General features: G+C 42.7%; 2 protein-coding genes across 3 annotated transcripts; one reads left to right on the top strand and one right to left on the bottom strand.

Moving 5' to 3' along the window:
* Nucleotides 1-75: 75 nt before the first annotated feature.
* Nucleotides 76-7,473, bottom strand: si:ch73-362m14.2 (NHS-like protein 2). Of its 2 annotated transcripts, XM_035771681.2 has the most exons (5): nucleotides 7,333-7,473; nucleotides 5,346-5,494; nucleotides 1,333-3,459; nucleotides 961-1,102; nucleotides 76-677 (listed from the first exon to the last, which is right to left on the bottom strand). In XM_035771681.2, exons 3-5 carry the CDS (start codon nucleotides 3,347-3,349, stop codon nucleotides 446-448), a joined length of 2,391 nt encoding a protein of 796 aa, XP_035627574.1. In that variant the 5' UTR covers nucleotides 3,350-3,459; nucleotides 5,346-5,494; nucleotides 7,333-7,473; the 3' UTR covers nucleotides 76-445. The 2 variants fall into 2 exon arrangements, with proteins under 2 accessions (XP_035627574.1, XP_035627576.1); XM_035771683.2 differs by lacking the exon at nucleotides 5,346-5,494 and having other exon boundaries at nucleotides 7,333-7,451.
* Nucleotides 7,474-8,211: 738 nt separating this feature from the next.
* LOC118385622 (G-protein coupled receptor 12-like) lies at nucleotides 8,212-11,402 on the top strand. Its single transcript, XM_035772840.2, has 2 exons — nucleotides 8,212-8,597; nucleotides 9,248-11,402. Exons 1-2 carry the CDS (start codon nucleotides 8,590-8,592, stop codon nucleotides 10,254-10,256), a joined length of 1,017 nt encoding a protein of 338 aa, XP_035628733.1. The 5' UTR covers nucleotides 8,212-8,589; the 3' UTR covers nucleotides 10,257-11,402.
* The last annotated feature ends 2,815 nt before the right edge of the window (nucleotides 11,403-14,217 follow it).

Consider the following 14,217-nt stretch of genomic DNA (forward strand, 5'->3'; position numbering starts at 1 on the left):
TTACTTTGTCAGAGTGAATAAGGCTTGGGCAGCAGTAGGTTAGAGCAGACGCATACTAATGATCTGTCACAGACACACAAGCAGCTCTGTTTAATTTCTGAGCGATACATGACCAAGACCAAAAGCACAAATGTTGGCAGCTCAAAAACAAATGTTGTAGGCATCACAAGTCAAGGCAAGAAAGATGTATTGACACGATAGATTGTCTCAGCTCATAAGCAAAACACAGCTGGCCAACACTGTCATATTTCCAGTTAGACATGACCTCTATACACTGTATTGCCGTCACAGAAACAAGCTGTCGGTGAACTGTAGCACGTAAAGCAATACAAACTATAGACTTTTCCTTCTCTCCCTGATTGTCCACAATACTCGCATGCCCCATATTGAGTGAATAGTGTTTGTTACACATTGAGAAACATAAACATTGGAGTTGTTTGATGCGCTACGGTTGGCCGGCCAATGGTTTAGTATTCTTCAGTAGTTCAGAGGCTGACAGTCTCTCCCCAGAGCTGGGTTTATTGCTCCTCCTCCTCTGCAGAAAAGCCATGAAGTTGTCATTTTTGGAGCTTGACTTCTGGACGACCCTCGGGGTGCCTTTAATGGGGGATCCGTAACCCTGCCTGCTCCCAGTGCTGTCAGCTGTTTCTTTACGACCCAGGAGTTTCTTCTTTGACCTTTCAAAAAACAGGGAGTCCAGAAAGTAGACTAATATAATACACTTGTTATGAAGAAAAAACCTTTGAGAAACAACTAAAAGATTAAATAATTCTGACAATATACTTTTTTGGAAAGTGTGTTAATGCTTGTTTATTTGTTGGATGTGATTATTTAACCAATTTAGTGTGCATGAAAGTGGACAGGGCTCGTCTCCTTATATCTAGATTACCTATGTAGCACTGGTAGTTTGTTTTGCATGTTGCTTGATATTCTATTTTGTGGGAAAGTAAGTCCCATTACCTGTGTATGATGGTGAATAGGTCCTCAGTAGTTGGCTGTGAGGAGTTGTGGTCCAACTCTTCCTCCCCCTGCTCCCCGAGGCACAGTGTTCTCATCTGAGGCATTGCCCTCCTCTCTCCACTGTTCTCATCTAGGAAAAGTCCTGTTGGAAAAATATATAACACCATAAATTCCATTTGGGATGAAAATACTTTAGTTCAAGAGCTAACTCGTGCCATCTACATATTATGCGTACATATTGATTCAATAATAACAACATACAATAAATGATGTTACAGATGATGGTACAGATGTTGGTTACAGATGTTACAGACTTCATGCATAGAGTTCAAAACAGTGTGAGTGAGTTCTACTTGTAAAATTGAAGAATACCATCTCTTATCCTGTTATGGTTGCAATCTTGTCCAGTAAAGTCTCTGTCTCTGTAAACACTGTCAGTAACCTGGTAACCACTGGCAGTAACCTGGTAACCAGTGGTAGGAGGCTGGTATGCACTGGCAGGAGCCTGGTAAGCACCACTGAGCCCAGACCAGACATGGCTCCTGGTGCTCTCCTGTCCCAGTGAGCTGATGGAGGGCATGAAGAGGACATCAGGTTTCTTTGCGACTGGAGGGGGAACCAACTTCTTCTTCCTATCTAGTTCAGCTTGAAGAGATGTGGTGCTGATGAGAGAGGTCCTTCTCACGTTCCTGGTCTCTGAATGGCAGGAGGCAGGTGGTGGGTGTGAGTCAGTCACATCATACTGCTGCCTGTCTACAGCTTGCTGCCTCTGAAACATAACCCCATCACTGGCAACACGAGGAGGCTGATGTGACCTCTTAGGCTTCACTCTTCTTTCCACCATAAACATGTCCCCTTGCCTCTCTCTTGGTGAGGCAGGAAGGGTCTCTGAGAACTGTGTAGAGATTGAGGAGGACTTTACCATATGTATCGGTGGCCATTTGTGTGCGGGTGGCTTAGTAGCAACAGGTGGTTTAGCTTTAGGACTGTGGTGGACCAATGGACAGCTCTCCAGCTCCAGATCCTGTTCCTGCTCCTCCTCCCTGATGACTTCAGGTGAGCCCTCCAAGCCTTTGTCTGAATCTGAGCTGCTGACGGAACGTAAACGAACATTGCTGAGATCCTCCTGGGTCACCACAGGCATCACCATCATGCTGGAGCTCAGCCTCTGTCTGGGTTTGGTAGTGCCAGAGGACTCGGAGTGACGCCGCGTGGCTTTAGATTTGACCAACGTCGGGTCTGGGAGAGGGACAATGCCTGGCAACTCCAGGGACAGCCGTAACCTGCTGTTGCTGGCTCTGGGGGAGGTGGGTGAGGTGGAGGACTTGGGGCGCATCCTGCAGCCCAGGGGGGAGGGTCCAGTGATGGCAGACGTGAGGATAGGAGGGGGGGAAGTCTCACACTGAGATCTGGACATGCCATTGGAGGGGGAGACTGGGGCAGGTGGTAGGAAGGTGGACTGTTTACAAGTTAGAGTTGGAGGGTGTCGCAAGGGGGGAGAGGGTCTGACCGATTCTGACCAGCTGGGGGCTTTTTTGTCCTCATTTCCAGTAATACCCATAGCAGGACCTGAGCATGACATGGAAGAGCAGGGGTCAGTTGATCTTACTTCACGTAGCTGCCCATTATTGTTGACTGGTGGCCCAACCAGAGTCTGTACAGGCTGAGCAGGGGACTGCTCCAGGCACAGTACCTCCTCTGTCCTGGGTGTGGAGATGAGGATGAGGTCAGGCAAGAAGGAGTCTTGGGTAGCTGTGTCTCTGTCCATGTAGAGGCTCTTGGTCCTGTTGTCTCTGAGCTGGGAGGCGGAGTCTCTCCTCAGGGACACGCTACGGGTTGGCGGCGCCGGCCTCCTCCGCGTCTTCCTCAGGATGATGCTGTGGGACCGCGACCGTGGACCACTGTGATCAGGGGAGACGTCTGGGCTCAACGGGGAGCTGTCGCCTCTACTAATGTCCTCTGCGCTGTTGTCAGGGCATAGGTGGACGTAGCTGTCACATCTGCTTCTGGAAGTAATTGAGTTTGAGGCAGTGGCTGCAGAGAAGGAGCGACCGCGAAACTCAGGGTTGTGTACTGGCAGGACCGTCTCCTCATTTTGAATGGGGTTAACTATATAACACTCCCTTTCACCCCTTCTACTGGCAGTGTTAGTCATGGCAGACAATCCAGTGGAGGCATAGGGGCCAACCTGCTGGAACTGGGAGGTCACAGAGGATTCTGGGGGGTGGCATATCTTGGCAGCATGCTGGCATGGGGACTTCACCACGTCAGGACAAGGGGACATCATGATGTTTGGTTGGTAGGATGTGTTGTCCCAGTTGGGGGAGAAGGTGGACCCTTTGGGCCCCTTCCAGGCTTGACTGGTACACATCAGGGCCCTGTTCTCCATGACATCAGAGACAGGCCTGAGACACCAGATAGATCACAGGCTGTTTGGCTGAACAGAGATGAGTCCTCTTTAGAGAACAGAGTTTCACAATTCCTTCATCTGGATGTTACCTAAGGAGACGAGAAGATAGAATAAACAAGTTGTGTGAGTGACAGCACAGTGGGGTGTTCATCTTGGTTTCAGAAATAAAACAAAATATGCTATTCTTTCTTTTATCCATTTCCCTTTTGAATATAACCATAGTCCTTTGAGTATGAGGATACTGTATATAAGGAGAGCATGTGAGTGGGAGAGGGTGAGTGAGATGTGGCTGGAGAGAAGGAAGGAAGTCAGAAAATATCTCTGCCTATCTTGGTCTTGTGCTTGATAAATGAAGAGTGGGTGTTTACCATGGTAACTGCTACCTGGTCATCCCTAGTCAGATCACAAAAACAATCATTTGAACCCCAGATTAGATCTATACTGCATGATGCCTGGTTCGACACCATCTACAATGGATGGGATGAGCAAACTATTGAAGAATAATTAACAGATTGTAAAAGCTATTCCAGTAATCATACCTAAAAAAATCCATGGCTGTTAATAAAATGGAAAGATTGTGTGTAGGGAAAAAAAGAGAACATTTTGATTGCGTTAGATTGACAAAAAAAAAAGGTTAATTAAGAGGACCATGCAGTCATGTAATGAACAGGAATAAAGATATGATAACTGCAGAATTTTTGTTTCAGGGATAGTATGATGAAGGATCTACACATCCAACGATGGAAGACTTGTTTAGGTCTCAGCACAGTCAGAGTGTGAATTAAATTAGCCAAGGAAGGCGGTCAATGCTGTTTCTTGGGAAAATGCTCCTCTGTCGTTGTTGGAGAGGGCACGTGCTATTGGGATAATTAGTGGGGTACAGACTGTTGCATACAGCTGATCATGGAATCCCCCGTCTTTCATTGCTGGACTAAACCTGTAGTTGTTATGAAGTTCATCTCTTATTTTCATCTTCATTTCCGCTCTATCGCCTGCCTTCTCTCTGGACAACTCTCTGAGCAATATCTTCTGCCTTAAAGAGGAAGATCTCTAACTATTTCTTTCCTCTAAATGGTGTGTTGGTTATGATGTCGTCAAAGACTGTGTTTTAGCATGGGTCAAGTAGGCCATTTAGATATGCTGCACACTCCACCACTGACAGCCCAAGGAGAGTTTTCTCCGCATTCATCGGCAGAACAAACACCGTAGCCTTTGGGAATGGTTCCCTGGATGAACGTATGATCACTCCTATTCCCTTTCCTTTAACAAAACAGATTTTATATACATACACACTCACACACAAATACCACACACAGACACACACACACACACATGCAAAAAGACCACACACACACACGACACACACACACATGCATGCACACATTTATACACACACATGCTTGCACGCACCCACATACGCATGCAGGCACACACCCTTTCACAACGCACACACACAGACAATAACAACAATGCTTAAAAATATAGGGCTTTCTGACATAATCATGTCCATGTTTTACCTTGTCAGATACATGGCTAGAATGAAACAGATAGAAAGAGAGAGAGACATATATATATATATATATATATATATATATATATATATATATATATATATATATATATATATATAGATAGAGAGAGAGAGAGAGAGAGAGAGAGAGAGAGAGAGAGAGAGAGAGAGAGAGAGAGAGAGAGAGAGAGAGAGAGAGAGAGAACGCCAGAGAGACGTGTAAATACCCTAGAGCGACAGAGACCCTCGACTTCCTTGAATAAATAGATGCTAATTGGAACAATAAAAATGCTAATCTTTCAAATAAACCACACAACACTGTTTGCATACTGTCTACATACATGAAGTCAAAATGAGTACATGACAGAATGAAGAGACATCAATGTCATCTCAACCTTCCTGTAAAACAGAGCCTGATGAATGTGTCCATAAATCCCTCCAAAGCCCTGTGTCCTCCCCTCCTACCTCACAGCTGGCTCAGGAGATAGAGCTGTGGCTTCCAATGCAGCACTCCTACATCTACGCTACAGCCTGCTCCTACAGCCCAATACATTCACATGCTGTTGCCATGACAATTGGAAGTGGGCTGCTACTTGCTCTGACTTCGTTGGATGCTGAGAGAGGGAGGGAGAGAGGAGGGAGAGGAGAGAGAGAGGGGGGGAGAGCGAGAGAGAGAGAGAGAGAGAGGGGGAGAGGTAGAAAGACAGAGAGAGGAGAACAGAGGATGGACATCAAAATATTTTTGGGATGGCGTGTGAAGCATATTTGCCTCTGAGGGACAAGGATGGTATTGAATTGTTTCAAAGAAGCTGGCACATCAAAATAGTTCCATTGCCTCAACAGCTGCATCATGACAAGAGCTGACTTGATATTCCTGGCATGCCTTGGATGGTTTACTTTGAGGAGCATAGATACAACCAAGTAATTCACAGCTGTTTTGCTACGTTGACTTTTCCATATGGACGTGTTCAACTTCATCAACTTTTATGTAAATAAAAGCATGACGGCTTGAGACACTTTGAGTAAATGTCTTACAATCACCTCAATGTTGTTAGTCTCAATGGGTGTGTTTACCAGATCATGCCAGGGTCGGCTGCTCGCTCAGGAACATCCCTTTAGAGGCTTCAGAAAGATATATCATGTCTATGTTGGTTTCAGGATTTTTAACCTTTTTTTTTTTTTCCTCCACCTTTATTTAACCAGGTAGGCTAGTTGAGAAAAAGTTCTCATTTACAACTGCGACCTGGCCAAGATAAAGCATACCAGTGTGAACAGACAACACAGAGTTACACATGGAGTAAACAATTAACAAGTCAATAACACAGTAGAAAAAAAAACTATCAAAAAGCATCAAGCCATACAGTCTCAACAAAATGACTAATGCACGGTGTAGCGGATGTTGACAGTAATAACTGAGATGAGAGATGACAGAGCTGAGAAAGAGAAATTGGCTCCATCCTCTTCTTCTAATGTTGAGACAGAGCTATTGACCAATGCTTAACAACGTTTGGGAAACATCGTTGGCACATGATGGGGACAGGAACAAAAAAGAATTGCAACTCTACCTCCAGATGTGCAAGATGACTTTTCATCTCGCGCAGCAAATCGCGGTGCAGCACCAGTTCATCACTACCTCCCACTCCTTCTCCACCACTAAAGGGGTCTCCACCCTCTCCATTATCCTTGTGCTGGATCCCCTTCGCCATGTACTCTCAGGTGGCGGACATCAGAAACCCCCCCCATCCCTTTATGTAACCTGAGTTTTTCTGCTAACTGCAACAGTTCAAAAAGCATGTTGCCATAGACAGTCTGCTGTGTGGTCACATCTGAATAGAGCATTGTTACATGTAGGCCTTCATCACCTTGGTGGGACTACTGGTCTGTATGACTTATGAAGGTGAATTAAATACAACAGACAGTACTTGGAACTGTACCAAGATGGCTTTGCTGTGCCCATTGTTTCAGAGTCAATGTGAACCCTTCAGAATAAGGCCTGTGGTTTATCCAAGCTTGACTTCTTTCCCCAGAGTAATCTCAGATGACGCATGCTAACTGAGTTTCTTTCTAATACCATGCAGACATGACCTAATACATTTGATCTTTATAGTTATTGATTTACTGCATTACGTTACGTAAAGTAAAGGTAGCAAAGGAATCATTGTACTTTTGAAACTGCTGGTTACTTTACTTGTTTACATCTTCATGCCATATTAGTGGCCCTTAGTTGATCGATCGTAAAGAGCTCAAAACTGAGTTTATTCATTGGTCAATAATTCACCATTCCATACTAATGTTATCCACAGAACCTTTTAAACCTGATAGCCCAAGACCTACATATAGAAATCAAATCACATACCTCTTTACCTGCAAGGAATGAGGTCATGAATTGTACAATATACCGGATTAATAATAATAATAATAATAATAATAATTTGGGAATTGTCAAATTTACCTGATAAAAACCAGCCTCCTCAATGAGATGGTGAGTTGTCTCTCTAACCCTCACTCTTGTCACCCACGTACCAATATGACCAAATGTTCCTAAAATGTAACTTCTAAACCAGACCATCCCTTTCAACAAAGGAAGTGGCTGTGTACCAGGCATTGTGACAGGAAACATTAGGGCTGGGGCTGCTTCTATCGGGGTCAAGTGTTTAGTGAAGGGTGAGAACAACACCACTATTTCCACACCCCTTGCTTCCCTATTGGCAGACCATGCTCACACACCCTCCTCTAAGTAGTGTAACTAGTACTAGAAGGTGATTCATGAAGTTGATCAAACTTCTTACAATGATCATGGGGATATATGGAGGGAGGGTTTAAAATATTACTAGTGAAAGTTCATTGGTCTTAATAATTCCTGGAAAAGAAAATAACTCTGCATAGTAAAAATTCACTTTTGTTTTTGACAGGCATGTCAGCTAGTTTGAGTCTTTTTTAGCCAGCTAGCCAGCTACTCTACTGACCAGTGGCATGGTCAAACTTCCAAAAAATGTCGCCCCCCCTCTTTAAAGTGATATACTGCCACCTGCAGGTTCCAGGACAACACAGTTCTGTACTCATACTGGTATCACTTTGTCAAGGGAGAAATGTGCTTTGAACATAAAATAAACTCAATCAGATGCTGGAACCATTCTCATCAACGGAGGTCAACAAGATTCAAGCTAACTCTTAGGATCCTTGTGTGAATATATTATATTCCACGCAATTAAAATGTAGTTGGAAAAAAAATACCAGGCCATAGCTTAAAAAAGTACATAAAATAAATAAAACCGAAACAACTAATAGTATTGACTATTTATTTCTGAAAATCTATGCTGTGTCACCCTCTTCCACAAGCTCTGAATCACACATCGAGTGAAGAATGGAGTGGGAGCACTTGACGTCAGTTGGAGAATCATCCACAGGACCAATAGGATAGTAACAGGCAAGAGTCAATGCCAGCGAATTGCCAATATCATTAGCGGTGTGTCAGCCAAGTCTTAACGTCTCCTGTGAGAAATAGAATCAGAAAAGAGTTGTTACAATAACGGGAAAATAAAACAGAGGGTTTATATTATACATCGGTGCCGGCGGTTACCGGTTATAGTCTTCACCCGCGCGCCCAATGTCTCCATCTTCCCTGTGAACAGCTGTCAAGGAATGCGTATGGGCAGACCTCAACAAGCCATCTCAACATCACTTGACTGAGGCATAGTGACACGCACGGATGCACTGGTTAGTGATCAGCCTATATATCTATATATTATGTCCGTGTTTAAATGATAGACAAGAGAGAACCCTTTTCTCACATAAATGACATCATTTGGTTTTTGACCTTAGAAGTCCTTTATAATCACGCGAGAGGGTAAGAATAGATGTGTGGATTAATAATATTAATTTGCCCTGAGTGAAACAACCCATATCTAATGTTTGGGCATGCTATTACTAATCGAAATTACATGGATCTAAAATTAGATCAAAGACAAGCCATTCATTTCCATTTTTACCGTTTCTATAAATTCCTGCTCAAACAGCCAATCCTTGATGTCAGTAGTCCCGACAGAGGGGCTCTCATTTAAATTTAACTCTTTGTTGTATGTATTGGGAGACAACGGAGGAAATGATAAGTACACTAACAGTACAGTTGAACTGTTATAATCTGACTAATCGGTGATACTCTGCTAATATCCTTTATGCATAAAAGGCGGCATTTTGGCCATGCATTCACGACACAATTGGTCGTGCGTCTGTCAAATGAGACAAATGTTTTATTTGGAAATATGTAAGACACTCTTGAACACAAGTGTCTTTACACTGTACACTTCCCACGGTGATCACTCTGAAATTCTCTATCTGCGCCCCCTCCCCTTCTCTGTCATTCTCAGTGATGATTCACTCTCTGCGGCAGCTATGAGTAACCAATTTCCAAACACCTCTACCCCAATCTGGAGTGTTCAAGAAGCAGGGAATTCCACGCCACCTACAACATTTGAGCTGGAGCCGGTGCCTGTCAGCGTGAATCCCTGGGATATAGTATTGTGTGTCACAGGGACCCTAATGTCCTGTGAAAATGCAATCGTGATTGCCTTAATTATTTACACGCCCACCCTGAAAGCGCCCATGTTCGTGTTGATAGGGAGCTTGGCTTTTGCGGACCTACTGGCAGGGCTTGGTTTGATAGTGAATTTCACCATCACCTACATATTTGATACGGGATTCGCGACGCTGCTATCAGCTGGACTGCTCATCACTGCCTTTTCGGCCTCCGTTCTCAATATCCTGGCAATCACTGTGGATAGATACCTGTCCCTCTACAACGCACTGACTTACCACACGGAAAGAACAGTGATTTTTACCATCGTCACACTGGTGCTCATTTGGGTGACAAGCATCACTCTGGGCGCGTTACCGATCATGGGTTGGAACTGCCTTAAGGATGAGACTACTTGCAGTATTTGCGCTCCCATTGATAAAAATCACGCTGCAGCGCTGGCTGTGACTCTTCTTTTTGTATTCGCACTCATTTTGCAACTATACCTCCAGATTTGCAAGATTGCTTTTCGTCACGCGCAGCAAATCGCGGTGCAGCACCAGTTCATGACTACCTCCCACTCCTCCTCCACCACTAAAGGGGTCTCCACCCTCTCCATTATCCTTGGCACATTTGCATTGTGCTGGATCCCCTTCGCCATGTACTCTCTGGTGGCGGACATCAGATACCCCCCCATCTATACCTACGTCACCGCTCTCCCAGCCATTTGTCACTCAATGATAAACCCCATCATTTATGCTTTCAGAAATCCAGAGATACAGAAATCTATGAGACTGGCTTGTTGTTGTGGATGTGCATCTTCCAACTTCCCTCTGCGACCAAGGACGCCAAGTGTTGTCTAGACAACTGTTGTATGTTAGCCTATAGCCTCTAATCAAGTAGTTACAAACACATCACAATCTTAATGACTAATCCGAAAAGATTTGTGGGTGTTTTGTTTTGCATTTCGTGTGTATTGACTAACTACTGTACGCCTGACGTCCTCTTGTATATTTTACTGAGCATAGCATTAGGATGTCTGCTCTCAAAATAAACCCGTTCAATTTCTCTAAAGGAAGTGTATTGTCCCAGAGCTACCAGTGCAGTATTGATGCGTTTATATGGAGGTAGTAGCCTTCACTGTACGAGCGAGGCCTCATATAAAGGCCTCATATAACAACCTTTAGATTATAATTGATGCATCTGTACATGTCATGTGCAATGACTCGGTGTTGCTCATAAAGCATTCAAAGTCGCCCCTAACACATTAGGCAAATACGTGTTCTGTGTCAGTACAATACAATAGGGCGAAGGAAACTACTCCTAATGTCCCCGTATTGATTTAATTCATTGGGAATAATGTTTATCAAAGGTTGTTGAATGTTCATCAGAAGGATGTCGAAACTTGGTACTGATTTACCGCGTCTCTACACCTTCAAAATGTTTAAACTGTCCCTTCAGTCTGTCATATAGTGGGGCAAGTAAAAGTGAGCCAATTTGTGATTTCGCATGGTTTATTGCAAGGGGGAAATGCTGGAATGAGTGGACTATGTAGCTCAACGTTATCCGCAAAGCCGTTTCAGCACCATGGACTACGAAACGTGAGCCATCGCCCACTCGATAACGGACGCATATGCCTGGTAATGCGAGCTATGTAGCTAGTACTGTAGGAGTGGAGAATAAGCCTGATTTGTGTGCTTTTTAAATTCAAGACAAAAGCAGCAAAATAGTGTCAGCCAAGGTTTTCCAAATGAACGCACCCAGACAGTATCATATATTCCCTGTGTGACGGGCCACTCTAAATGTTTCAAGGGGGAAACCCTTTGCATTCGTCATGCGCAACACTAATGGATTACAATTACAATAGACTACGTGCAATATCTGTATGCCTATAGCCTACCTAGACCCTCGGTAGACCTTACACATCGACATCTGATTGACTTCTGATGTCATAACATATTTTTGTTGCTTGCCCAATAAAAACAAATGTTTCTACATAGTGCCAAAAAAGGGGCTTTACGCTTGTTACCATAGCATATCCTTTTTTTGGTGCTATATATATATATATATATATATATATATATATATATATATATATATATATATATATATATATACTTTTTTTCAATTCTAATTTGAACCTGTATGGCGCAATAAATAATAATTTCATAAGGTTCTATAAATAACCATTAAAACATGTTATATAGCACCAAAAAAAAGATTCCGTTATGGTTACAAACCTTTTGGGGGCTATATAGAACCCTTTTAATGGTTCTTCATATAACCTTTATGCAGAATGGTTCTTCTATAAAGAACCTTTCTCAATCTAAACAGTTCTTTGTAGATCTATTTGAAGAACCATACCGGTTTTTTAATTCTGGTTTGCCATATTGTTAAAATTCCATAGGTGTTATTATTGTGTTAATTGACAAGTTGAATCAGGTGTGCTAGCTCTGGAACTGCTGGGGTACCTGAGGAAAGAATTGAAAACTACTGAGTGAGACAACAGTTCTCAGTTGACACAAGGCCACACGTGAGTCTTTCACTCGACACTGTTTCTGGCCATAGTCATATATAACATGTCATGGCATAACACAACAGATTAGAGAAACTAGAATAAATGAGCCGCTGGCCCTAAATATTTATTATCACTAAAATAACAATGAAACCTTTTGTGAACTGTAAAGAAACATTGAAGGGCTCAAAGGGTTCTATGAGTCATTAGGGTTCCACATAGAACCATCACCCTTCCCAAAGAACCCTTGATGAACCCTCTTTTCTCATGTTTTCACAACAAATCAATATTTAGGCCATGTACACATAGATGTCTGTGGGGTAGTTGTACAGAATGGTTGCAGTGCATCATTTAAGAAAAAGCTAAATTATGCAAATTGTAGGCTACAATTTTGTTCTGCTGTAATGGCACTCATTCCAATAGTTGGTAAATACAAATGTTCTAATGTCTTAATTGTTTTTGCCTTACTTTGTCTCACGGGCAATAATGTATAACTTGTGTGTTAATAGTGATAAACTGAATGACATTACATGTTGTTTCTCAATAGAACGTGAGCACTATACATAACTACTAGCCACTTGTCAGTTTATGACTGTATAATACAGTAGCTGCATCACTATGACTTCAGTAATGTATGGTGGACAGTTCAGTACTTGAATGATAATGCAATGTCTGTTGTTTGAGATTTGTGTGGAGAGCCCTTACAGAATGTAGGCTCATCTACTGCCTATTCACTAGTAGTTCAGTCAAAGAGCTGCTATAAGCAATCCACAATCATTGGAACCCTCAATTTGATATGCTATGATTAGAGTCAGGTTGGAGGGAACTCTGCAACTAGAGTCATCACTATTGAATTGAAGGCTGTCTGTCTCCTGTGTGCCACAAAGCTTTGCTTGTGGTAATACTAAATGGAATGTTTGTGTATGATTCACATGATTGTCCCAAATACTGATCCCCTTGGTCATCATCCTCCACTCTCAGCATGATTTGATTTTGCTATGTCAAGATCTAGTATTCTCACAGGGTTTGGAAGTCCTTAAGGTCTTATCATATTGATATAAAGCTATATTTTTATATATTTATTGAAATAAATGTATGTAGTTTGTATCTCTTATTTGTTTTAAATAATCAATTATGTTTTTGTCTTAAGGAAAACCACTTCAATGTGTCTTGTTCAACCAGTTTAGAAATGTGTTAAAGGTTTGATTGTTTTTATACCAAAACAATTGAAAAGCTACTGTCAAAGTTGTTTGCTTTCTTCAGATGCTGGGGAATTCTTTGTTGCATGGTTAATTTCTGTTCAAAACACCTCACCATATTGTCACCAAGACAGGGTTTTCGTTTGGGTTTTTGTAACAAAGGTAATCAACCAAATCTGTAGCAAGGAGACATCCAAACCAGGTGTCTGTGAAAGAGGCCAATAAATGTTTTTGTTTACCATGTTTCTGTTTGGTGTGGGTGACTCAGTGGGGTCCTGGCTCTATGCTCCCTGGGACAGATGGAGGCTCAGTGACCGCTGCCTAGTGCGATGCCACTGCCTTTGAGGGGAGCAGGAAAACAAACAGGATCCAACAACAGCTATCTGTATCTGTCTGGTATGAAATCTGTCTCGTTGTCCTCTGTAGCTCAGTAGAACATTGCACTTGCAACGCCAGAATAGTGGTTTCGATTCCTGGGACAAACCGTATGTAAAATGTATGCATGCATGACTGCAAGTACCTTAAGATAAAAGCATCTGCTAAATTACATGAATATTTTTAGAATAATAAACAGTCCACTAATATCAGTGCTGCTTCACATGGGACCAGAAAGAGATGCGGAGTCATTTCCAAAACACTTTACCAATGGAAGGTTCCGGTACCTTCTACAAACATTGGAAAGAAACAATACTCATTCAAAAACAGACAGCACAGACTCTATAAATGCATTAGCTAGTTTATCATTATACATACAGTACCACATCCAGTGGGGATTTACCTGACCGTATTAAAATATCATCCTTAGGATGTGGCTCTACAGCTGGACAAGAAATACTGGCATGTCCTTGGCTTAGAATGAGCTGTTCCTTCCCATGTCGTGGATCTCATAAGTTCATTTGTCTCTATGCCCTTCTTGTCGTCCCAGATGGCCAGATGGCCTGCGAGGTGGGTGGGGGTCATACTGTACATGCAAAAATAACCATTTACAAATGTCTCTCAGAACCAGTGCATAAATTGGTTATTCATATTCTAGTGATACAGTACAATAGGGTCGTTATATCAGTGCAATAGGTCAGTGATAAGCAGTCACAAGAGGAACCAAGACAAAAG

The sequence above is a fragment of the Oncorhynchus keta genome, chromosome 6 (assembly GCF_023373465.1).
Source record: "Oncorhynchus keta strain PuntledgeMale-10-30-2019 chromosome 6, Oket_V2, whole genome shotgun sequence".
NCBI classification, from domain to species: domain Eukaryota; kingdom Metazoa; phylum Chordata; class Actinopteri; order Salmoniformes; family Salmonidae; genus Oncorhynchus; species Oncorhynchus keta.